The 26,390-nt window shown below is 40.1% G+C and overlaps 2 protein-coding genes across 3 annotated transcripts in view; both read right to left on the bottom strand.

Annotated features, from left to right (window-relative positions):
• The window catches only part of FAM221A (family with sequence similarity 221 member A), a 76,248-nt gene extending 69,827 nt beyond the window's left edge, over positions 1-6,421 (bottom strand). Inside the window, exon 1 of the mRNA XM_042968231.1 lies at positions 6,106-6,421. The gene's annotated coding sequence lies outside the window, so the exon portion shown is untranslated. The remainder of the gene's footprint in view (positions 1-6,105) is intronic.
• The window catches only part of CCDC126 (coiled-coil domain containing 126), a 43,638-nt gene extending 18,343 nt beyond the window's left edge, over positions 1-25,295 (bottom strand). Inside the window, exons 1-2 of one of the 2 annotated variants that reach the window (XM_007089051.3) lie at positions 25,025-25,295; positions 8,518-8,901 (exon numbers count right to left, since the gene is read on the bottom strand). In XM_007089051.3, the coding sequence (XP_007089113.1) occupies positions 8,518-8,755 (238 nt within the window). In that variant the 5' untranslated portion in view covers positions 8,756-8,901; positions 25,025-25,295. The remainder of the gene's footprint in view (positions 1-8,517; positions 8,902-25,024) is intronic. The other variant, XM_007089049.3, reaches the window with a different exon arrangement.
• Positions 25,296-26,390: the final 1,095 nt, after the last annotated feature.

Genomic DNA, 26,390 nt, shown 5'->3' with positions numbered 1-26,390 from the left:
TCACAGTTAGGGGCACCTGGGTGGCTCAGTTGGTGGGGCACCCAAATTTTTTTAATATTTATTTATTTTTGAGAAAGAGAGAGAGAGAGAATGCAGGGGAGGGGCAGAGAGAAGGGGTACAGAGGACCTGAAGTGGGCTCTGAGCTGACAGCAGTAAGCTGGATGTGGGGTTCGAACTAATGAAGCAAGAGATCATGAGCCGAAGTTGAATGCTCAACCGACTGAGCCACCCAGGCGCCCCAGGCATCCAACTCTTAATTTTGGCTCAGGCCACAATCTCATGGTTAATGGGTTCGAGCCCCGTGTCGGGCTCCATACTGGCAGTGCAGAGCCTGCTTAGGATTCTCTCTCCCCACCCCTCTTTGCCTCTTCACAGCTCAGGCTCACATGTGCTCTTACTCTCTCTCAAAAATAATTTATATAGAGAGAGATCTATATATATACATATATATAGAGAGAGAGAGATCAGTTATTTTGCTCAAGTACAAAAACTTTATTTTCAAGTATTTTTCTTATTATTAAAAGATTTACTTTCTATCAGTGTCCTTGGACTAAGCAGAATGCAAAACAATGTAATTTCTGCATCTCTATCTGCCACAAGAACCTCCATCTCAGTATATACCAGCTCCTTCATCTCTAAGTCATCTAAATTTGATCTTCAAGAGCAAATGCAGGCTAACCTTCATCAACTCATAAGAACCATCATAAAGGTGTTTCTATAAAAATAGAAAGTGCCTAGGGCATTTCCAGATAAAGAAGGTAAACTGAAAAAAGGCAATTAACCTCTGCTGACTTTGGATGAAAGAGGACTTCAACCACCTCCATTTTGACCTCAGTCTGGACTTTCTAATTGATTAAGTTCTTATTTCCAGCTTCTCTTAACTCAGGCTAACAATCTTGTGGGAAAAGCACCCTGTGATGGGAACCAAAACTACCCCCTCAAGTATAAGGACTGCCCTGAGCCAGCAAGATTCTGTGTGACTGACCCAAGACACTGATCAAGTAGACCTTTACTGCCCAACTGTAGTACCCACCAACCCCTGTCCCACATTTTCCTTATAAAAACATGAGGCATTTTCAGCACTACGGAGACATTTGGGACACTAGTCCACTGGCTTCTCGGTGTTGGCCTCACTAAAACAAATTCCTTTCTTGTCTCACCACCACCCTTTTCTCTGCCTTTGGGTTCTGTTAGCAGGGAGCCAAACTTGGTCTGTTGGGGACCCCTGGAACCAGGTGCTCTTGCACCCATGGGTCCCAGCTACATGGACACTCCACCAAAACAGTAACTGTGCTTTTTGTTCTCTTTTTCTTTCTTTCCTTCTTTAAGCATAAATCCGCAAGGCCAAGGATAACAGAAGAGACCATAAAAACACAACTCCAGAAGCTAGAAAGCAAAGGGACGAGTGTTAACTGACTTAGAAGCTCTGAAAAATTTGATCTTAGAAGAAAAACTAAGAAACAATTCAATGTTCTCCACGGAACCCCACCCTTAAAATGCCCAGGAACTGTTGTTATAGTGGGTACCAGTGAAAATAGGGGTTAAAAAAGGGACTAAAACAGAAGAATTGGGTGAAAATGTATCTATGGAGACATTTGATTCCTAAATTATCTAGAACACTCCCCAACTGGGCAATAGCTCCTCACTCCCTGCAGAAAAGCTGAGGTTCATTTTCTGAAGCCAGTGAAACAGCTAAGGGCCTGAGTGCCACAGTGAAAACTGGGGGAGTAAATGAAAATTTACACAGTGAGTGCTGAGACTACCTGTCCTCCCCCAGCCTCTTCCTCTCATTGGGATCCCAGAACAGTTGAAGGCCTATACTCTCCAGCAAGATTGGAAGGACTTCTCTAGGGAATCTGATCAGCTCAAGAAGAAAGACCTAAATACACCCATAATTGGGATACTGCAAAGAAACAGACAGTGATAATGTGTAATAGAGTTTGGCCGGACTTTGTCCCTAGTTCCTGGGAGGTAGCCTCTAAATGTTTGGAATTTCCTGAGCGATAAGACTGTCTTTGTTATTCATGATGGGCCCCTGGGACCCCACTGATAGTTTATATTAACAAAGTGACTCAGACTGGGCCCCTAGATAGTTTGTCCTAATGACATGACTCAGGATGGGGACTGGGCATGCCAGAAAGACCAAACTATGTAATTAGAGAGTCGTGGCTTTTCAGTAATGTCAGATGAGAGAGAGGGGCTGGAAAGTGAATTCAACCATCTGGCTAAATCCAATCAATCGTGTTTGCACAATAAAATCCCAATAAAAATCCTGGACACAAAGTTCAGGTGAATTTCCCTAGGTAACAATACTCTTAATATGATCATACACAAATGTGCCAAGGGAGTAATGCGGCCTGATTCCATGGGAAGAAGACAACAGAAACTTCGCCTCTGGAACCCTCTCAGACTTGCCCTATGTGTGTATCCCTTTTGCTGGTTCTGAGTTTCTTTTTGCTATAATAAAACTGTAAGTACAGTCCTTTCAGGGAGTTCCCTGGGCCAATCTAGTGAATTACCAAACCTGAGGGGGTAGTAGAACTGGTCAAAAATGAGTGTGGCCTGGGACACCCAAACTTGTGGCTAATATCTGAAGTGAAGGCAGTATTTTGGAGGATATGCCCTTAACCTGTGAAATTTGGCTTAATTCCAGGTAGTTCGTATCAGAAGTCATTACAAATATTAAGGATGCTCCCAAGGAAATGTCCCAGCCAGATCATGCTATAGTGAATACCAACCAACAACTCAACACTTCCCATCAAACTTTAAGTGTCTCATTCTTTAAAAAAGCCTCAGGGGCACCTGATTGGCTCAGTTGGTAGAGCATGCAACTGGATCTCAGAGTTGTGAGTTCAAGTCCCGCATTAAGTATAGAGATTACTTAAAAAGCACAAAATCTTTAAAATAAATGAATGAAGGAGTAAATAAATATTAAAAAGCCTTCATAGGCTAAGGATCACCAGACATGTTTGGATGAAACGTAAAAATATTTCAGAAAATGTATCATTGACAACATTTGAGAAATAAAAAAAGAGCTCTTAGAAATTAAAAATATGATGGGGTGCCTGGATTGCTCAGTTGGTTAAGCGTCCCACTCTTGGTTTCAGCTCAGGTCATGATCTCACAGTTCATGAGTTCGACCCCCACATCAGGCTCTTTGATGACGGCATGGAGCCTGCTTGGGATTCAGTCTCTCCCTTTTTCTGCCCCACCCCAGCTCACACTCTCTCTCTAAATAAATAAACATTTAAAAAAAATTTTTTTAAGAAATTAAAAATATGAAAGAAAATAAAAAAGTCCAAGAGTTGAAAATAAAGATGAGTAAATATCTCAAAAAATAAAACAAAAAGACAAAGAGATGGAAAGTAGGACAGTAAATAAAGGAAAATTTGAGAACCAGTTCATAGGGTCCAAATGCTGAACAACAGAATTTCAGGAAGAATGAAAACAATGGGGAGGATGAAATCAAATAAATAATTTAGGAAAAATATCCCTAAACCGAAGGATGTAAGTTTCAGGATTTAAAGTGCCCACTGAAGTTTCCTTTTCCCTGTCTCCAAAATCATGGCAGGCAGAAATGAGGATGTTCTGAAGATTTTCATCTTCACTACTACCCAGAATTACTTCAGCATCAGAACCCTGGGACCAGCCACTCATGTACAGCTGTCCTAAAATCAACAATTTTTTGGATGACAGGAACCAAACGTTCTTAGGGTGCCGCAATCCAACATCTAATGTCCTTTTCCAACACAACTGAGTTTGCTGACACAAAAGATAAAATGCTGGTTGTTTTCAAGCTGCAACCTAAAATAATTACCAATCAGAATTTACAAAACAACATTCTTGTTTTATCTGTTAGAATCACCTATAAATTCCCTTTACCAAGCAAGCAGCAAGGCCAGTATTTGCACCAATGTTGTTAAAGGATCAGGAATGGAGAATTTTGATCCCAAATTTCAGAATCTTTTGTGTGATCTAGAAGCTAGGTTGGTTATAGTTCTACGAAAATTAGACACTAATTTACCAAACTGAAATTTTAAAAGATGACACATTAAGTATTCTTACACAAACTGATGAGTTCCAGTTTGGGATAGAACAAGCACGTCATGGAAATAAGCAGATTATTGCAGAAAGAGCCAGTTACTTTAAAGAATTATTTGAAACAACTGCAAGAGTTGTGATTCATAAATAGATATATATCAAGCTTTTGATTAAAGCACTTTAGAATTTAAGTTTCACTAGATTTAGCTCCATCTTAAAATCATTACTTGATGGTTGTAAACAAAATATATCCTTCTTAAGTAGCAGGGTTTACTTAAGGTATATATTTAACATAGATACATCTTAGAAAACCAAACTTTAAAGAAAGTTAAATTCTGATCTCTAGTAAATGTTTTTCTCAAAACATAGTTACTCTTCTGCAAGCAGACAAAAACAAAAGCCTAATACACTAACAGAAGTTTATCCATGTAAAGGCAGTATGTTCTTTTGAAAGAATGTTCACTTTATTCAAATTAGCATGTTGAAGTAATCTGAGATATAAAGTCTTAGTTTTATACTTGATTGATTATTCTTTACTATATCTACAGAGAAGTTAAATAAGTGACCATTTTTAGCAGTTACAAAAAAGTCTATTCTTTTCAAAATAAATATGCAGAAATTTTCTATTTGCTCCCAATATTATTTCAATAATACCATTTTTAATGAAGTGTTCGAAATGGTTTTAAACTTTTTTTGCAGCAATGATAAAATGTAAAATAAACCTTGTACTCTGACGGCATCAGTGGTAACTTGAATCAACACAGTAAATGAATGGATATGTAAACTATAATGGGTGACATCTATGTGGCATTAAGGTAACCTCCGTTGGGTAAAGAAATGAATCCACATTTAAAGGAAATTAGGCCGGGGAGCCTGGGTGGCTCAGTCGGTTGAGCGTCCAACCTCAGCTCGGGTAATGATCTCACACTCCATGAGTTCGAGCCCCACGTTGGGCTCTGTGCTGACAGCTCAGAGCCTGGAGCCTGCTTCAGATTCTGTGTCTCCCTCTCTCTGCCCCTCCCCTGCTCATGCTCTGTCTCTCTCTGTCTCAAAAAAAAAAATTAATTAAAAAAAAATAATAAAGGAAATTAGGCCAAGGGTAAAAATAAATGAAAGACTTTCTGTAATTTTTATTTTTAATTCTGACATTTATGAAATTTATATTTGTGAAGGAACTTGCAGGGTATTTGCATAAAGAAGTAATATATCGGGGCGCCTGGGTTGCTCAGTCGGTTAAGTGTCCGACTTCAGCTCAGGTCACGATCTCGCGGTCCGCGAGTTCGAGCCCCGCGTCGGGCTCTGGGCTGATGGCTCAGAGCCTGGAGCCTGCTTCCGATTCTGTGTCTCCCTCTCTCTCTGCCCCTCCCCCGTTCATGCTCTGTCTCTCTCTGTCTCAAAAATAAATAAACGTTAAAAAAAAAAATTTAAAAAAAAAAAAAAGAAGTAATATATCATTCGGTAGAAAAAGGAAAAAATGGTACGGTAGGTATTAGAGTTATAGCAGTTGAAAAGTCTGAAAACATTTTGACTATATTGCTTAGGTACAATTATGATTACTTTTTTTAAAAAAAATTTTTTTAACGTTTTTATTTATTTTTGAGACAGAGAGAGACAGAGCATGAATGGGGGAGGGTCAGAGAGAGGGAGACACAGAATCTGAAACAGGCTCCGGGCTCTGAGCTGTCAGCACAGGGGCCCGATGCGGGGCTCGAACTCACGGACTGCGAGATCCTGACCTGAGCTGAAGTCGGCACTCAACCGACTGAGCCACCCAGGTGCCCCCAATTATGATTACTTTAAGAACAAATGTATTTGTGGGGTCGCCTAGGTGGTTGAGCGTCCAACTTCAGCTCAGGTCATGATCTCACGATTCGTGAGTTCAAGCCCTGCACTGGGCTCTGTGCTCACAGGTAAGAGCGTGGAGCCTGCTTTGAATTCTATGTCTCCCTCTCTCTCTGCACCCCACCCCCCACTCATGCTCTGGCTGTCTCTCTCTCACAAAAATTAAAAAATTTAAAAAAAAAATTTTAGAACCATGTATTTTGGTTTTAGGACTTTCATACCTTGGACAGTATATCCTTATTGGAAATGGCTGACTTGGTGGAGACCTCTTGAGATGTTGTAGATGATGTGTAGCGACAAACAGAGCATGATCATTATCCTGAGTCACAAATGTTCCATCTCTTAGATATAGGTACTAGTAAAAAATAAACATGAAATTTGGGGGGAAAATAAATCAAGTCCAGCACATATGTAAAAGAAATCCAGACCCAGGGACGTCATTCTGAAAAATCTCAGAACAGCATTATGGGACTGTGATAAAGATCTCACAAACTTCCAAAAATAAGTCACATATAAAGGGTGAAGAATCAGGGGCACCTGGGTGGCTCAGTCGGTTAAGCGTCTGACTCTTGGTTTCAGCTCAGGTCATGACCTCACCGTTCATGAGATCATGTCTCATGTCGGGCTCCACACTGGCAATGTGGGGACTGCTTGGTATTCTCTCTCTCCCTGTTTCGGTCCCTCCCCTGCTCATGTGCACTCTCCCTCTCTAAAAATAAATAAATTTTAAAAGGTAAAAAAATCGGGGGGGCACCTGGGTGATTCAGTGGTTAAGCATCAGACTTTAGCTCAGGTCATGATTTCAGGGTTTGTGGGTCTGAGCCCCAAGTTGGGCTCTCTGCTGTCAGCTCAGAGCCTGGAGCCTGCTTTGGATTCTGTGCCTCCCTCTCTCTCTCTGTCCCTCCCCTCTCACACTCTGTCACATCTCTCTCTGTCTCAAAAATAAATATTAAAAATAAAATAAATTTAAATTTTTTTTTAATTTTAAAGGATAAAGAATCAGAATAGCATTAAATTCTCAAAAAGAACACTGGAAGCTAAGGGGGCAGCGGGGGGAAGCCTTTAAAATCCAACAGAAAACTATTTCCAAACTAGGTCTCTATACTTAGTCAAATTTTCAATTAAACATGAGAGTAGGGGGATAAAAAGACCTTTTCAGATATGCAAGGAATCAAAACTTTGACCTTCCTCATATCTTTCTGAGGAAACTACAAGAATCAGTTCCCATAAAATGAGGGAGAAACAATAAAGAGGAAGCCACGGGATTCTAGGCAACAGGAGATCCAACGCAAGAGAGAGATAAAGGGATAATTATGTAGGAAGATCCTAGAATAATTTACCACCACAAGCCTAGAGAAGAAATAGTCCAAACCAGAGATCAGAAGGCTCTAGGAAAGATTTCTTCAAGATAAATAATGTGATAAAATACCTTATGTGTCTGAATATACTGGGAGGAGACTTAACAACTGGGAGAGTTAGGGTAGAAAACTAGGCAAAGAAACAAAAATCAGTACTTACTAATTAATTCTAGAAGGGGGAAATACAGGTGTATGTGAAAGGAAAAGTCATAATGTACTACATGGCTCAGTAATGAATACCACTAACACAGTCATAATAATGCAAATATTGAATATTGTTCTAACCAAAATTATGATGGGAAAATGGCAGGACTATAAGAACACGTGTGTGTGAAAACAGCCTGGGGTGGGTGGGATGCAATTTGGGTTGAAAAAGAAAGCTGAACCCTCACCCTGCACAGTGGGAAGTTAACAGATAATTTCTATAATTGAAAAGTCAAGAAGCAGCTCATAGAGCATGTTATTTAGAGGTATGGAGGTAATCACCAAATAAATCAGAAAAAATAACTTAAGATGGCTGGCAATAAGGAATGGGAAGTTTGAGTACTGTTGGGGGTGGGAAAAACTGCCCTTTTTTATTACCAGACTCATAACACATTTTGATTCTTTAAATACATACATGTATAACTAAAAAAAAACCCACTGAAATAGAGAAAATGCCCACACACTCATATACAAAGTGTTCTATCTCTTCTCTCTCTCTTAAGTCTTAAAGGCAAGTGAGACTACGGCAGGCATACAAAACTTAAAACACAGCAGGAAAAAAAACAAAAAAAAAAAACACACCACAGCAGGAAACCAGGATGTGAACAGGTGAATGGCAATAAACCATATTGAAGATACGGGCAAATGCTGCTTCTTAGGAATTGATAGATGTTATACAATTGACGGTCTATACTGGCACAATCAAGAAAATGTAAATATGAACTAAGTGTTATAATAGTATTACAATTATGTACAACAAGATTTTTTTAGAGATGCATATGGAAATATCTAGCAGTGAAGTGTCACAATTTCTATAATTTAACTGGTCTTCAAAAATTAGACAAATTGGTAAAATGTTAATAATTATTAAATCTAGGCAACAGATATATAGTATTTATCATAGTTTCTATTTGTCAGTATATCTGAAATTTTTCATAGTAAAAAGTCAAGAAAAATTTACTCTGTAAAGACCTACGCATGAAGTGATGAGTTAGATTTCCTTCCATAACTATCTTTAAATGGGAAGAAGTTGAAGAGGAGAAAACGAGGAATAGTCCATGGTTATCTTACCATATCCTGCCATAGAAGCGCCATTCTCAACATCCACTGCATTCTTATTTTCCTCTGCTAGAGCTTTAACATATCTTTTGCTTAAATCTAGTATTTGTTCACGTAACTTGACACTGCTTTGATGTCTTGGTTGTTGAAAAGTATAGTGCAGTAACATCAATCCCCAAATGAGTCCGAATACAAGCAACAGTAAACTCAATTTCTGGGACATAGTTTTTCTTGAAATTGTAAAAATCATTTCTGATGAAGAAAACAGACTCAAATGAAGAGTGGTAACTGGACGTAAGCCACCAATCAAGACTTTTGAAAGAAAAAAAAAATCTCCTCCTCTAATACTGTGTATTCTTCATCTTCAGCAACGTTGCCTCCAACTCTCAATTAACTCTGTAAAATTGAAAAGAGAAAAGTTGATTAGTCTTAACCTATACCAGCAACAGAATAGACGATGATAGATTTAAGAGATTCTAAAAGGGCGCCTAGGTAGCTCAGTCGGTTTAAGTGTCCAACTTCAGCTCAGATCATGATCTCACAGTTTGTGGGTTGGAGCCCTGCATCAGGCTGACAGCCCAGACAGCCTGCTTCAGATTCTGTGTCTCCCTCTCTCTCTCTGCCCCTCCCCCAACTTGTACGCATGCTCTCTCACTCCCTCTCTCTCAAAACTAAACATTAAGAAAGGAAAAAGAAAATACTCCCTTAAAAAAAAAAAGGGAGATTCTATAAATCATCGTGATTTGAAACTACATCATTTCTCTGACAACTTTCTCCACCATTATGCAAGCTTTCAAGGCTTTTATCAGTTTCATTTACATTGCTCTACAAAAATAGAAATAAATGTCCATTAATTGAAATGTCACCATGGTCACAAAATTCTCTGAATGACTTGTCATTTGTAACTAAAACTATGGACATATAATAAGATTTACAGTAGCCTATTCAAATATAGATTACCCAACTGTATAAAAGCTATTCCTCCTCCTCCTCCTCTTCCTTAAAAAAAAAAAAAAAAAAAAAGGCAGATACCAAAGTGAAAGTTAGAAAATGTGGAAAAGTAAGGGGTGCCTGGGTGGCTCAGTGGGTTGAGTGTCTGACTTCAGCTCAGGTCATAATCTCGCAGTTTGTGAGTTCGAGCCCCCCATCAGGCTCTGTGCTGACAGCTAAGAGCCTGGAGCCTGCTTCGGATTCTGTGTCCCACTTTCTCTGCCCCTTCCCCACTCATGCTCTGTCTCTCTCTGTCTCTCAAAGATGAATAGACGTTTTAAAAAAAAAAAAAGAATTAAAAAAAAAAAGAAAAAGAAAATGAGGAAAGGTGAAACCCACAAGAATATGACAATATTTGGAAATGTCACTAGAAAATATTACTAATGGCAAGGAGATCATCCTGAGCATCCGACCTAAAATGAAAAATAAGTTACCATTTCTAAGTTTCTACTTCTAAATTAATGCCAGGCATAATGACAAGTGCTAAAACAGGTTCGAAAATTTACCTATGTTTCCAAATCTGCAATTTTAAATTTTAAGTGCTGCAGGAATATACTTTTATAATTTAAAGAAAAATTGAAAGGTTATATATACTTCAATTTTTTTTTTTCAAGAGAGAAAATCCCAAGCAGACTCCACACCATCAGCGTGGAGCTCTACATGGGGCTCAAACTCACAAACTAGGAGAACGTGCCCTGACCCAAAATCAAGAGTTGGACACTTAAAGGACTGAGCCACCCAAGTGCCCTTGTACTTCAATTAAAAAAAAAAAAAAAAGGTGACAATCATGGAATGTAGAAAGACCTGGAGAGTAATAATGTGTATGAATCACCAAAGTGTCCAGCAAAAGAAAACTCTTCAATTATAGCTAATGGAATAAAATTCTTTACATAGAAATACATCTGGAGTCACAGCTTAATGAAAATAATCCTTAAGAACTTTTTTAACTTTCAGCAGTATGGGCAAATAAAACATACCTACTTTAATCCACTTAAATAGGGTCTACTCACATAGGTGAACTAATAAAATCTAGTTTGAGGGTAAGACTAGAATTCAGTAAAGGTAAACTCTGCAGAGCATTTAATTACTTTTGACAGATGTTTACTGAGCCAACACACATCTTAGGCACTATGGCTCTGCCCTAAAATCTTGCTTTCCAGCACAGGTGCTTTCAAAACTTTTTTTAAATAATAAAAATAAAGAATATCTTTTAATCTTATGTAAAAAATCCAAATACAAAACTCTGTCTCTAGATGTGAGTGTGTTCAGATATGTGTAAAGAGGGGTCTTCTACCCTGGCAATCAACCTGTCCAGTTCAGAAAACTTCCACTGTTTCTTCCTCCTACCCTGCCACCCAGTCCCTGATATACGTCTAATAAATTCTGGGCCTCCAAAGTTTGCAGAACACCCATCTACTCTTGTTGAAATGTGCCCATCCTGCCAAACCTCACTACAAGCATCACTACACCACTCACTGGGCATACTAATTACTATAAGAAAGTAAAAACCGCATTAAAAATTAGAAATTGACTCCTTTTCAAATTTTCTTCTATTTGTGCCTATTTCTTTAGTTATCATACAAAGAATAAATAAATCTCTTCAGATCTTACTGAAACATCACTATTAATATCAATACTGGATTACTAAACATTGCTTAGCAAAGTCAAGTAAATGTAACCCTATGTTTTTTCTACAGAAATTTCACATTTGAGATTAGAAAGTGGAAGTTCTGGATTCCCCAGCTAAATTTTAAAAGAATATTCTTCACACGTCTATTAAATATATTACTCCTTAGAGATTTTGCTTCACTGGTTCGGATGTCTTTTTAAGTCTGATCTGTGTGCCACGTTATCGGACCTACCACCAGCAGAGGACCAAGCAGGTCCTTCTGAAGCAGTCACAATAGGGTTCTAAAGATGGCATGGTAACGAAATCAGAAAAGTGACATCACTGGAGAATTAAGAGCATAGACTCCTAGGTATTTTGGCAAATGAAGGTTAAAATGACAGCCTGGAAAGTTTCAGGTCACTATACATCTCTAAGGCCAAAACGGAAGATACCCAAATCCAGAGGCAAAGAGGGTACTTCAGTTAAATAACAGCAACAGCCTTGCTACAATTACTTACTCTGTACCAGATTCTGCTTTAACTAAATTTTCACAACTCCTACACTAAGAATGTTTTCACTTAGCAGGTAAAAAAAACTGAGGCAAAGAGAAGTTAAATAATTTGTCCAAGGTCATACAACTGGATAGAGATAAGATGGTAGAGATAAGATTCAAAGCTCAGGCTCTGAACCTCTGCCCCTCTTTTGCAGGAATGGCAATAAAATAATAACAGCAGAAACTGCAGCCATGAACAACTACTGAGTTCTTATAAAGTAAATACTTCACAAGGGCTATTTCATTCATTATCTGCAATAACCTCAAAAGAAAGTTGTTTTTCTCCCATTAAAGATGATCACATTAGGGGCGCCTGGGTGGCTCGGTCGGTTGAGCATCCGACTTCAGCTCAGGTCATGATCTCACGGTCCGTGGGTTCGAGCCCCGCGTCGGGCTCTGTGCTGACCGCTCGGAGCCTGGAGCCTGTTTCAGATTCTGCGTCTCCCTCTCTCTCTGCCCCTCCCCTGTTCATACTCTGTCTCTCTCTGTCTCAAAAATAAATAAATAAAATTAAAAAAAAATGATCACATTAAAGCTTAGAGAGGTGGTTAACCTAAGATTTTTACACAGGCAACTCACCTTGCCTGAACTTTGGCAAGATCTCCAAGTTCAGAATGTATACCTCTATTCAGGGTCTGTCCTTTCCTTTAAAAGAGGTCCTTAAACTCAGCCCTATTAGAACTCCTAAGTTTTACGGAACTCCAGTAAAATGACAAATCACAGGACTGTAAAAACATTAGGCAGAGAACAGGAGATTGGCAGAGGAAGGAGGTGTTGAAAGTCAAACACAGGGAGTCTAATCTCTAAGAGATAAAGTCCTTCCGATTAGGTACAAGCTGAACAATGAAAGCTGCACACCACCATGAACTTTGACTAAAGGATGAGTGGCAACACCAACACCAGACACAGAGAGAAAACACACTGATGGTGGACAAGACAGAACATTAGCTAAGGAGAATATGCCCCCAAAGTAATAAATCCCAAAGAAAAAGAAAACCTAGTCTAAACCTAGTGTTTCTCAGTGTGGCAGGCCCCAAGACAAATAAAGAGCCCCTTATTCCTCCATATTAACTGTATACCATCTGACTATTAAATTCAGAGAAGCCTACTAGGAAGGTCTTCATAGCCTTGACTCTCCTTAGAAGGTGTCTGGCTCATTACTGCCCTCAACAAAATTAAAGCACACCATCTCAGAGGGAAGTCAAGAAGCTTTATAGGGACTACTATACTAAATTCTTCATACGCTTTATAACTTGCTTGTGTTTGTTACATGTTTTTCTTTCTTTAAGTTTGTTTATTTATTTGAGAGAATGAGAGTGAAGGAGAGGCAGAGGGAGAGGGAGAGAGAGAATCCCAAGCAGGCTCTGCACTGTCAGCACAGAGCCCGATATGGGGCTCAAACCCAAGAACCGTGAGATCATGACCTGAGCCAAAGTCAGATGCATAACATGCATAACTGACTCGGCCACTGAAGTGCCCCTGTTACACATTTCTCTATCTCGATAAGAAGTTAAACATTTAACATAAAAAGGGTTTGTTTTTGAGAACCGCAAAGAGGTGAGAAGTTAGGAACTGTTAATCCCACTCGACACTAGGGAACTAAAGAAGGACACCAAGGAGTGTGGGAGCTACTAGGGAAAAAAGACACCCTGGAGCCTTCTCCAAGTAAAAAAGATGGCTGGGAGCCAGCTTATACCTGACAAACTGACAAATGGCTGAGTAGTTCAAAGGCACAAGAGGATTCTCTGAAACTAGCCAAGAAGGCCTGAAAGCTATTCTAAGGGTTCATTTCCATAAGTAATTCCAAGCAAGCCCAGCAGAGGTGACTAAGATTCCCAAAAGGATACAATTATGCCTTTGGTCTCTCCTCCGTATGCTATACATTAAAAGCACCTGGAGAGTTTTAAAAATATCCCCATGCCAGGTCACACCCCATACCAATTAAATTAGAATGTCTAGGAGGTGGGAACCACACATCCATTTTTGTTTTTTAAAGAGCCCTAAATTATTCCAATGTACATCAAAGTCTGGGAACCACTCTCCAAATCTCAAGTTTCTTCATGAAGCAACAATGAGAGCTACACTCATTGTAGCTCTAGGACCACTCATTGTAGGACCACTAAATTCAATGTTACAAGTCGGTTCATCAGGTGTAACAGAGGCTACTTACTTGGACCTACCTATAATGATCCTAAAGAGGAAGGGGTAAGGGGGAGAAAAAACAGGTATCTTTGTTGTAACCCAAGTCACTCCTGCCAGGGCAAGCTAAGTCCTATATTTACTAGACGAGGCAGAGGTGGACTGAAGAGAAAATAACTTCTATCAGTACCACTTTAGTCCCTGTGATCAACAGGAATATACTGTTCTGTTCCCTGAAAGATATTTTTTGTGATGCCATATAGAAAGAAAAAAGCAGACAAGAAGACTTTAGTTGTTTCGCAACTAAAGGTAATTTACTTTAGTAGTTCTAAAGAGAAATTATTCTTAGACTCAATCTTCAGGAAAGAAAAAGGAAAAAAAGAGAAGGGTTTAAGATCTCCTGTCTGGGCAATGTTCAAAGCTGCAAGTGACTAAGGAACTTGCATTCTGAACATCCCCTATGTTTCTCTAGGTTTCACATAAGGATCCAGCTCCTGGAAGGCCACCTAAGTCACGATGGAGATAATTACTAGACCTAAAAGGCCTACATTGTCACTAAGAACCTATGGCTACCATCTAGCACAGTATTTATTAGAGTCCTTTCTCAACCAAAATAGTATATACTCTAAAAACTTTTAATCCCAAATTCTAGGCCACCATATTAACTGTCTACCAATGACTAAAAAGTCAAATGTCATATTTGGCCCAAATAGTTTTTAAAGGAAAAAAAAAAAAAAATCATCACCTTCATCATTATTTTGACCTAAGATAGACTCAATATTTTTAGTATGCCCAGGGGAAAGCTCTTGCCCCACTGCAGAAATTACAAAAGGCCCAAAAGCAGAAGAATGAAGGAGAGGAGACATACTTAAAATGAAGTATCTGTAGAGCACTGTATATGAAGAGGGAGCAGAGTGTGGTCCAGATATCACCTCTCCAACTAGATTCCTGCAGCTCTTTCTCGAGTGGGTTCCCAGATTCCTCTCCAACCCCACTTCAGGCCACTGTCCTCAGAGCAGCCAAAATGTTCTTTTAAAAACAAGTCATGACTTGAATAGTCACAATTTGAATGGTTCTCAAAGGAGATATGCAAATGAACAATAAGCACATGGAAAGATGCCCAAATCTCTAATCACTAAGGAAATGCAAATTAAAACCACAATCAGATACCACTTCATACCCATTATTAAGATTATATGAAAGGCATCAGAGTATACCACCCCAAAATATGCCACATTGGTTTAAGGATTATTTTGAAGTGAAGATGACTAAGAAACAGCAGACGCAGGAAGGGTTCCATGCCCTTCACTCCCCCTTTCTTCCTAAAAGCAAGACATGGATTTCCCACCAGAAATGTGAGAACATTCTTACCAAGGGAGACAGGGAGTTGAGGCTGAGATGAATCTGTACAAACACATCTTAAACAACCCTTGTCTTCAGTTAGTTTCCCCCACATATTTACCTTCTCACAATTTACTACTTCTAGAAGCTAAAACTCCTTTTCCTTTGTCTTGTCAGATCTCCACAATTTATGGTTCTTTGGCTAAATGATATATAAGCTCTCTCAGGCCTAACCGCTTCTTTAGAGTTTTCATTTCATTTCTGTGATGCTCTCATTTGCATATGAAATAAACCTTTTCTTCCTGTTAATCTGTCTTTTGTCAGTTTAATTTGCAGAGCCCTGGATACTGAACCTAAGAAGGTAGGGTAAAAAGAGTTTTCTTTCCCTGTAACTATTACTAAAACACACACACACACACACACACACACACACACACGTTAGTAGCTGTGGAGAAATTGGAACCCTTGTGCACTGCTAGTGGGAATGAAAAATGGTGCAGCCACTGTGGGAAACAGTGTGTCAGTTCCTCAAAAAAATTAAACACAAAATTACCATATAAGCCAGCAATACCACTGCTGGGGATAATCACAAAAGATTTGAAAGCAGGGACTCATAGATACCCGTGCACCTATGTTCACTGTAGCATTATTCAACAATAGCCTAAAGGTGGAAATAACGCAAGTATTCAACAAATGAACAAATAAACAAAATGTGGTATATACATACAATGGAATAGTACTCAGATTTAAATGGGAATAAAATTCTGATACAAGCTTCAACATGGATGAACCTTCAAGACATCATAGGAAGGGGCACCTGGCTGGCTCAGTGGGTGGAGCATACGACTCTTGGTCATGAGTTCAAGCCCTGCGTTGGGCATGGAGCCTACTTTAAAAAAATAATAATAATAAAAATTAAAAAATAAGTTAATAAACCAGACACAAAAGGACAAATATTGCATGATTTCACTTATGATAGGTACTTAGAACAGTTAGATAGAAACAGAAAGTAGAATGATAGTTAACAGAGGCTGAGGGAAAGGAGGAGGGTGGATAGGAGAATGGAGAGTTATGGTTTAAAGTTTAAGGTATAGGGGCGCCTGGGTGGTTCAGTCGGTTAGCATCAGACTTCAGCTGGTATCATGATCTTGCGGTTTGTGAGTTCGAGCCCCGCATCGGGCTCTGTGAGAGGTTGGAGCCTGCTTCAGATTCTGTGTCTCTCCCTCTCTCTGCCCCTCCCATGCTCGTGCTCTGTTTCTTGATCTTTCAATAATAAATAAACATTAAAAAAATCTTTTTTAAATAAATAAAGTTTAAGGTATAGAGTTTTACTTTGGGATGATGAAAAAGTTCTGGAGATGTATAATGGTGATGGTTGCACAACAATGTGAATGCATTCAGTGCCCCCGAACTGTACACCTAAAAACGGCACATTTCATGTTACGTATTTTTTACCACACACACGCACACACACACACATAAAATCATATCACATCACTCCCATTTAAAACCCCTTCAACAATTTCCCACTGCACTTAGAATAAAATTAAAACTCTTTACATCAGGCCACAAGGCCCTGCAAAATCTGACTTCTGCCCTTATCTCTTGTGTACTAATCGCACACCACTTCCACCTTGCCCACTGTGCTACAGTCACACTAGGCAAGACTAACCAAATTCTTTCTAACCTCAGGGTCTATATACAACTACTCTTCACCTGCTTGGAATGCTCTCCCAGCCAGCTTGTTCCTTTTCATCTTTCAGTATTTAGCTCAAATGTCGCCTCTTCAAAAAGTAACACTCCCACTCCTGCCCCACCTCCAGCCTCAAGGTACGCCATATGAAACTACATATTCTATCTTTAAAACCTTGAGCAAGTTATTTTATCTCCCTAGACCCTGATGCCCTCATTTATGTAATGGGGACAACAGTAATTACCTAATATTAATAAAGATAAATGGCACCCCATACTACTCAATATACACTAACATTTATTAGAGTCAGGCACTACTGTAGCAATGCCACTAATTCTTGATAATCTGAGTAATGTGAGTTAATACAGGAGATGTTTTACTAAACCCAAATAAAACTCCTCTGATTAGCTCTCATGGCCCTCCATAATCCAGTCCCCAAAGGCAAATTTATTTCCCATTAGTCAAAAAAATATTTCCCCCAATCAAGCCACTATTCTCACTGTCTCATACAATAATAATAATACCTTACATTTATATGTATTTTTATTTATGAAACATGCTTCCTTATATCCTCTCATTCAGTAAGTTAGCAGCTATCAGAGAGGCTGCAGGCTTGAACAAGTTTCCACTCAGAATTTGTGGACAACATGAAATACTTCATTGATACTAGTCCCTGAAGAATCATCCAGTCCTAAAAGATGGCATAATGGCATACTGTTGGTGGCAAGAGTTCATCTTCTAAATAGCCTAAAATGAGACTAGAGTATCTGTTTAAATGCTTAGCCAGAAGGATTTCAAATCCTCATCAACTTATTGTAGTCCATGCTGATCTTTTTTCTTTTTTTAAGTAGAATCCACAGCCAGTGTGGAGCCCAATGCAAGGCTTGAACTCAGAACCCTAAGACCTGAACTGAGATCAAAAGTCAGTCACTTAACTGACTGAGCAACCCAGGTGGCCCTAAGCTGATCTTCTTCTAACTCTCACAGCATATTACTTTATATCAGCTGATTTTATACATCACATCTTCTCATCCAGTCATGAGCCTTGTCCCATCAATCCCAGGTTCCTAAGGACAAGAGTAACAGGTCCTCCACTGCTGCCACAACTCCCAGAGCCCAAGGAACAATCAGTAGAACTACTCTAATTTACTTTAAGCCCATCCCTGAGCCCAACCCCACCTTCTCCCAAGCAGCAATGTGACCTCCCTGCAGTGTTTTTGGTGGGTAAAGGGGCAGAAAAAATGGAAGTTTTGAGATAAAATTGAAGTATCTTCAATTATCCATTTGGGCGCTGGAAGGACTTGAGAAGAAATCTAACCTAATCCCCTGATATTTCACATGAAATAAAACCCAGGGATGTGAAGTATCTTACCTAAAATGAGACAATTAGTGGCAGAAACTGTATTGGTCTATAACACAGGTCCTGACTTACTATTTAGGTTTTCTCTATACCACACTACTTTCTTTACCTCCACTAGGAAGGCTAGGTTTGTAAATACTGAATGAATTGTAACATTAAATGAAAGCCTGTTCTCTGTTCTCATGGCATTTAGGGCAATGATCCTAAAATTCTGAAATTTTACTTAAATCTGAAATAACTACTCATTAAATTATCAAGTAGGCACATTAAAATTTCAAATACACCTCATTCCCATAACTCAAAGTATTACAAAGTTGCTACAAGATGAATTTAGGAGGGGCACCTGGGTGGCTCAGTTGGTTAAACCTCTGACTCTTGATTCTGGCTCAGGTCATGATCTCATGGTTTGTGAGATGGAGCCCCGCAACAGTTAGTCTCTTTCGTCTCTGTCCCTCCCCCAACTAATGCCATGTGTGCTCTCTCTCAAAATAAATACATAAACATTAAAAAAAAAAAAAAAAGGATTTAAGAAGACTTAAAGCTTAGGTTTTTTTACATAAGCAAACAACAATGGAAAAATATATGAAGTAAAGCAGAGATAAATATAAGGTCTTCTGGATGGAGACACCTTCACAATGACCAGCCAAGCACTGATAGGAAAAAACATTTTTCCAGAAAAAAGAATTTGGGGGAGAGGAAGGCTGCATAAAGGTGTAGGCTCAAACACAACTTTTGCTATATGAAGTTTCATTTAAAGCATGAAAGAACTGGGGTACCTGGGTAGCTCATCAGCTAGGCATCTGACTTCGGCTCAGGTCATGATCTCACGGCTTGGCTGGTGAATTTGAGCCCCTGTCGGGCTGGGCTCTGCACTGACAGCTCAGAGCCTAGAGTCTGCTTAGGATTCTGTGTCTCCCTCTCTCTCTCTCTGCCCCTCCCCCGCTCACACTCTGTCTCTCCTTCAAAAATAAATAAACATTAAAAAAATTTTTTTTAATAAAATACAGCATGAAAGAACTTGCTTGGTTTATTCATTCATTTGCTCCCTTATTTATTCACAACGTTTATTGAAGTACCTACTATGTGCCAGAAACTGGAGATGTGAAAGGTGAAACAAGACGGGATTCTTTTTCTTCTAGAGATTATGTTTTAGTTGGAGTGAGACAATAAACAAACACAGAAACAAGTTAAATTCAGCTTGTCACAAACTGCTATGGAGAAAATAAACAGGGTGATGTGAGGATATATGAGGAGTCTATGTGAAGTATCAGGTCAAGAAAGCCCCATTAAGGAGGTCTCATCTGAGAAGGAAGAGGAAGTAGAGTCTGGTTCCAATTTCCTTCCAACGAAAACCTTTAGAACCAGAATCTTGGGAGCAGGCAGTAAATTCCTTAATCTTAGCCTCCTCAGTACAAACAAATGAGAATGGGAGGGATCCTAGTCCCCAGCATGGAATGGTTTGGTTTGGAGAAATCGTCCAAAGTGAACAGAAGGAAACCCACAAGCAAAGAAAGTTCAGTATTCTCCTTTCTTATAAGAATGGCAGTTCCACTGTTTGGTAATATACAGTAATAGTAATAATCTGATATGGCGATCTTTGCACAAAAAAATATACCCCCATTGGCATTTTCTAATATATGAAGGGGGCAATGTGGTAAGATGGGGTACGGAATACAGTCTAGGTAGCAATCTACCAGTGTATTAAGTTACAATTGTTATTAAGCATTTTAAATACAAATTTTCAAACTCTAAAATATTCCTTGTTAAAGGGCATAAAGGTAGAAAAAGAAAAACATAGGGAAACTTTTTTTCTTAGTTTTCACATTTATTATAGGCCTTAATGTCTCTACTCCAATGTACAAGATCTTTGGAGATTTGGAGATCTGTAAGTCTCCAAAGATCTGTTCAAAGTTCTATTATTTCATTTACCAAATAACAAACATGCAAACAAGTAGATATTTAAGCAATTTTTTAGTGGTTTCTCCCTAGCCAGGGACCTAAAGACAAATATATTAGTCCAAATTATTACTATGGTAAAGACAGAGGATCAATGAGTATTTAAACTATAACACTCTCATTTTAAGGAAAAGTAAAGTGAAGCACAAAGAGGACTGATGATTACCCAATGGCAAACAAATGGGGGGAAATTAGACAAACTCTCAACCCAGGACCCCCGTGTTTTTCAAAAGCAAGGAACAAAACTCAACAGTTTGCAAATGGCGCTTCAAAAAAAAAAGGATAAAATAGAAGCCATCAAAGTAGACTGTATCCACTGGAGATTTTTGTTTTACATCAGTTTTCTTTCAGTTATATACCTATTTTTTTCATACACAGACACACGCATGCACACACACACAATTTATGGAGTCTTGACATAAAAAAGATCTCTTGCTATGGGTTGCAGTCAAAAATTTTCAAAACACTTTATTTCACACTACCTGTCTTAAATACTTGCTTCTATTTCTTATATAAACACTGCAATAGCAACATTAAAAACCATTAATGGATGGTAATCCTACCTAAAAAAAATCTGCCCTTCAATATGGTTTTTGCATTTACTCAATGCTCTTGCTTTTTGCACTCTTTATGACTAGAGCTCAAGTAACCATCAACAGCAATAGTAGCAACTAGCAAGCAGAGAAGCTCTCACTCAGCTAAAGGTGCTATGAGAGGAAAAGAGAGGATAAAATAGGCAGAGAGAGAAAAAATAGGACCTGAAGTCCCTGGGTGGGGAAAAACACATATTTTGGAACAATGCTGGGAGTGTCTGACCAGAGCAAGACACCCCCCCAACCCGCTTAACATCTCTCTTAAGAATGTAACAGACACCACCTACTCCCCCTCAGGTTTCCCTCAAGAATTTGACAAAAGACCTGGCTGAAAATAAGTAGACCATAAAACCTATGACCCACAAGGAAAGATTTGGCCACAGACCACCCCTCATACAATGGAAACAAGGCAATCAGGAATGGACAACCCAGCACCTAGAATTGTTCAGCCAATAAGGGTAGAGCTTGAGAGGATCAAGGGGGAAGAGGGTGGGGGGCGGCGAACAGAACCTTATAAAACAAGGACCCTTGCCTATTGTCGGTGGGCATTCACTTCAAATGCCCCCTCTCTGTAAGAGAGCTTTCCTACTACTCTTACTTTCTAATTTTACACTCTAATAAACTTTTGCCCACTGCTCATTTTGTGCCCACCTCTTCTTTCTTCAAAGTGGTGAGACAATGAACCCCGGGTATTTAGGTAAAAAATCCTGCAACGGTGCCACAAGAATCAGTGCCTATTAGTCTCCTAAGGAATTTACAGTTAGAGAAGCACATATTCTTTACAAAAAGACATGGTGTGTTTACCAGAACTCAGAGGTTCAGACAATTCCCTCCAAAAAAAACTCAGAAATAAGTCCTCCATAGACTTGACCTCAGAATATAACTTTAGGGGGAAAGGCCCATTCTTAAAATATTTTTTCTACATAATATTGCCAGAGGCTAATATCTAGGGAAAAACATTAACATAGGACACAGCCATCCACTCCTAATTAGGTCTAAAATTTAAAATGAGAACTGCCTTGGGGCACCTGGCTGGCTCAGAGGAGCATGCAACTTTTGATCTTGGGATCTTGAGTTTGAACCCCATATTGGGTGTAGAGATTAGTTTAAAAAAATAAATTATTTTTAAAAATAATAAAATAAAATGTGGACTGCCTTGAGAGAAGCTACACTAAAATTCCAGGTGAGATATAGAAACATATCTCAAGATATCAGATTGTTTTTAGATGGCATATTTGGGAGAAAAGAGAGAAGACAATAGCTCTGAAGAGTACAAAGATAAAAGAAAATGGGTAAAGTAATTCAAGGTTAAGAAGAGCAAACATTAGGGCAAAAGGGAAACTACTCAATCACTATGCCACAGCAAAAGTTTAATCTAAAATATATTAGGCAGTGCCATATATTTCAGTCACCTGCCCACAGCCTCAGCCAATCATGCTTTGTGCCACATGAGCCCACATCCCCTTCCACAGCTAACTAGACTACCACTGGGCACCTCTGCTTGAGGCCTCGGGGGGAAAAGAACCCCTAGGAAAACCAGGATGTTGGGAATAGAAGCAAAAAGGGAAAGAATTCACAAAAAGAAACAATGATGTTGGATCAGAATTGACAAACTAGAGTTAAAAAGAAATAGGCATAATAAGTAAACAGGCAATGAGTAAAATAAAAGATACACAGCAGAGTGGAAGAGAACTAAGCATGTCAAAAGTGTAAACAACACATGGGCAGTTCATGAAAGAATGAACTCGTCAACAGAGATTCTTATTTGTGGCAGCTTTCTAGTTCCTACATGTGTATTCCTCAAGCTGCGGCAGGGAGGTGGGGGGAAGGCAGGGAGTGGACCCTAAGACACAAATATATGACTAAAAGAGCTTATACTAATTTGTTCCATGCTAAAAAGAACATCTAAAAATCTTTTTCATTTAAAGTCTGGAATCAGAACAATTCACTATGTTAGGCATGAGGAAAATGAGGAACACAAAGGAATATAAGGTTATACAGATCGTGACAGAGCTAGGACAAAAAATAAGGTCTCCTATTTCCTTAGTCCATTACTCTCTGTCCTACACTGCACTAACACCAACATAAACACTTTTTTTTTTCAAAATGAGTATTTTTGCCACATATTTTTAAATTACTCAGAAATCTTTATATACATATGTCCTGTCCCACAGTTTAAGTTTTCCCTTTACTTACTCTCTAGCTCTCTGTTATCCTTATGAAGTACATTCATTAGATTTCTCCTTCTTGAATTTTTTAAAATGCATCAGTCGCTAAAGACAGGACACACAAAATTTATCAGGCCCTACTAGCTTTCTCTCGCTATAACTGTACATTCAAAAACAGCATTCCTCAAGGCATATTACTTCACATATCACACAAAAGTGTTTGAACCCAAACTAGTACAGAACATTTTCTTTTCTTTTTTTTTTATTAATTTTTTTTTAATTTTTTTTTCAACGTTTTTTATTTATTTTTGGGACAGAGAGAGACAGAGCATGAACGGGGGAGGGGCAGAGAGAGAGGGAGACACAGAATCGGAAACAGGCTCCAGGTTCCAAGCCATCAGCCCAGAGCCTGACGCGGGGCTCGAACTCACGGACCGCGAGATTGTGACCTGGCTGAAGTCGGACGCTTAACCGACTGCGCCACCCAGGCGCCCTCTTTTCTTTTTTTTTTAATGTTTATTCATTTATTTTTGAATCAGAGTGAGCAAACAGGAAGGGGCAGAAAGCGAGAGGGAAAGACAGAATCCCACGCAGGCTCTGCACTCGAACTCACAAACTACAGGATCATGACCTGAGCTGAAATCCAGAGTTGGCCTCTTAACCCACTGTGCCACCCAGATGCCCCAAAATAGACATTTTCGATGGAAAAAAAAAAAAATCAACTAAGGACCATAAACATTTCCTTAAAGAAAAACTCATCGCCAATGTTAGTAAGTAGCAGGAGAGAACAGGGCAAGAACCAAATCTATAGAGGGACTAATGTGCAACGTTTCAAATCCCTCCTTATGAATTTTACTGCACTCATTCAAGATGTTCTGCGAAGGAAACTGCCACTTGCAAACAAAATTCCCTGAGGGGGAAAATTACTAACCAGTGGGAAAGTGTAGAGAGAGAGGTGGGAAGAAGTTGACGTAGGGTAAAGGTGGTGAAGCCCCACGTCAGGACTGCAGAACACCTAGATGCTTACCCTGCTGAAACAAACACTTAAGCTCCTCTAAAGAGTCTCCCAAAGGACACAGCTGGGGGGGGGGGGGGGAGGTGCGCGGGGAGGGGATGGTGAATAAGTCCTTGTATCTCCAGAGCTGATCCACAGAAAAGCAGAGTCATCAATTTCCTAAGAACATTCTCAGCCATCTTAAAACAGTGGAAATGAAGAAGACGGCGTATTTTAAAGAATACCTTGCTCAGGTTTAAGGTGAACAAAGTACAAAGTGAAGAACACACAATCTAGGGTACAAATGATTAAACAAAGAAACGCACAAAACTCATAAATCCAGAGGCCACTTCAGTGTAACTAATGCAAGTATCATATTCAAAGGACTTTTTCGTCATATGAATTAATGGCGTTGTAAGCATTATTATTTTTTATTCCAACAACTTAAAGGTGTGTTTTGTTATCTCCATTTGACTGCCGAGGAACCTTTAATTAACCAAGGTCACAAAGCCAGGCAGTGACTCGATCAGGATGGAAATCCGGGTTGTCTGAGCCACTCTTACAACCGCTTTCGAGTTCAAGTCACAGTCAACACGGCAGTTTAAGTTCATCCTTACCAGTCACCCAGCTGCTGAGTTTGAAGAGGGGGTAAAAAAGGGGCATTTGACTTTCTCCCTCAAAGTAGAACACAGCTGAGCTGTCAAAAGCAGAAAAAGAAGTGAGTGCGGCTGCCCCGCGGACGCTCCATCCCTGCACCAGGTCCATCGCTCCCCCGCGCCAGTGGCCACGGGACCGAGCCCGCCCCGCTCAGATCAAGCAGCCTGAGCCCCGCTCGGTTCTGCGCCCGGGGCCGACGGGGCCACAGCTGTCAGACCCGGAGGGACAGGGACAAAGAGCCTCCACAGCCGCGGGCTACCGGCCGATCCCGAGCCTGGTCTCTGCGGACACCTGGGGCAGCGGCCCGGGTGGGGCGGGGGGTTGGGGGGGTGGGGGGGTAAGGACGGGACAAGGCGAAGGAGGAGCGGCCGCCGGGCCTGAGGGGAATACCGTAAAGGCGCGCGCCGGGCGAACGGAGACGTCTCCACACACCCCCCCACCTTCTCTCTCGCCCCTTCCCCATTACCTTGCCAGTGGGCTTCTTGTCAGTGTCGCCGGCCGCCAACAGGCTCCCGAGCCGGGGCGGCGCAGCGAAAGTCGATTAGCAGGCGTCAGCTGCGTCCCGTGCTCACGAAGCAGCCTCGAGGTCGGGATGGAGAAAGGCCGAGATTGAGAATCAGGGACAAGGTGGTTCCCAGCTTGTGGAGATTCTACTCTTCTCGTCCCTCGCAGTCCGCTTCCGCTCCGCCTCCCGGCCCGTCCTGGCCCTTCCCCCACTTCGGAGACCAGCCGATTGCGGCGCGCTGTATTATGGGGGATGTAGTCCCGGAACGCGGAAGAGGCGGCACGTGCTTGTAGCCCAACTGCACCTACTCCTGGGGCAGGACGACGCCGTTGCGTGGCAACCAGAGGAAGCGGCCGGCTCCTTCTCCAGGATTGGAAAATGAGCTTACGAGAGGCAGACGCTCTGCCTTAACTCACTGCTGGAGATGAAACGAGATTGTGGGCGTCTTAACGCCCGACCCTCCCCAGGAGACTAATGATTCCAAGGCTGTGAGCTGGAGGCAAAGGGGTTTACTAGTGATTAAAAGGGTGCTGCTGACAAGAATGCCTGTTTTTGCCCCTGAATGTCCTTAGTGGTGTAAGGCAAGAAAAACGAAAAGACTAACCATTAAATAAAAAGAAACAAATTGTTATTATTCACAGATGATGTAATTATTATGTATGTGGCAAATCCAAAAGAATCCACAGATAAATTGTTACAATTAATGAGTTAAACAGATTAATTTAAAAATCATATTTTAAAAAAATCAATATTTCTATAGTCCAAGGAAAAAGAATTAATTTTTTTTTTTTTTAAGATACTGCTTATAATAGAGCACCTGGGTGGCTCAGTAGTAGATTAAGCATGGGGCTCTTGATTTTGGCTCTGGTCATGATCTCATGGTGGTGAGCTCCAGCCCCACATAGAGCTTCCGTGCTGGGCATGGAGCCTGCTTAAGATTCTCTCTTCCCCTCTCCCCCACCTCCCACTCACTCACTCTTTCTCTCTTTTTCTCAAAAAAAAAAAAAAAAAAAGATACTACTTGTAATAGTTTCAAATTAAATATCAAGCACCTAGGAATAAATCAAAGAAGTGCAAGATCTATATGAAGAAAACATTTTTAAAAAACATAGAAGAAGGGGTACTCAGCTCAGTTGGTAGAGTATGCAACTCTTGAGCTCAGGGTTGTGAGTTCCAGCCCCATGTTGGGCATGGAGTCTACTTAAAAAAATAATAATAATAAAATAACATTGAAGAAGACCTAAACAAGAGATAATATGTTCATAGAAATTGCAATGCTGAAAAATGTCAAGGGATGCAATGCAATTCCCAATAGGTACTTGTGTGT

Source organism: Panthera tigris, chromosome A2, assembly GCF_018350195.1.
Source record: "Panthera tigris isolate Pti1 chromosome A2, P.tigris_Pti1_mat1.1, whole genome shotgun sequence".
NCBI lineage: Eukaryota > Metazoa > Chordata > Mammalia > Carnivora > Felidae > Panthera > Panthera tigris.
Note: the sequence above shows the minus strand (reverse complement) of the source record. Positions and strands in the feature narration are given on the sequence as shown.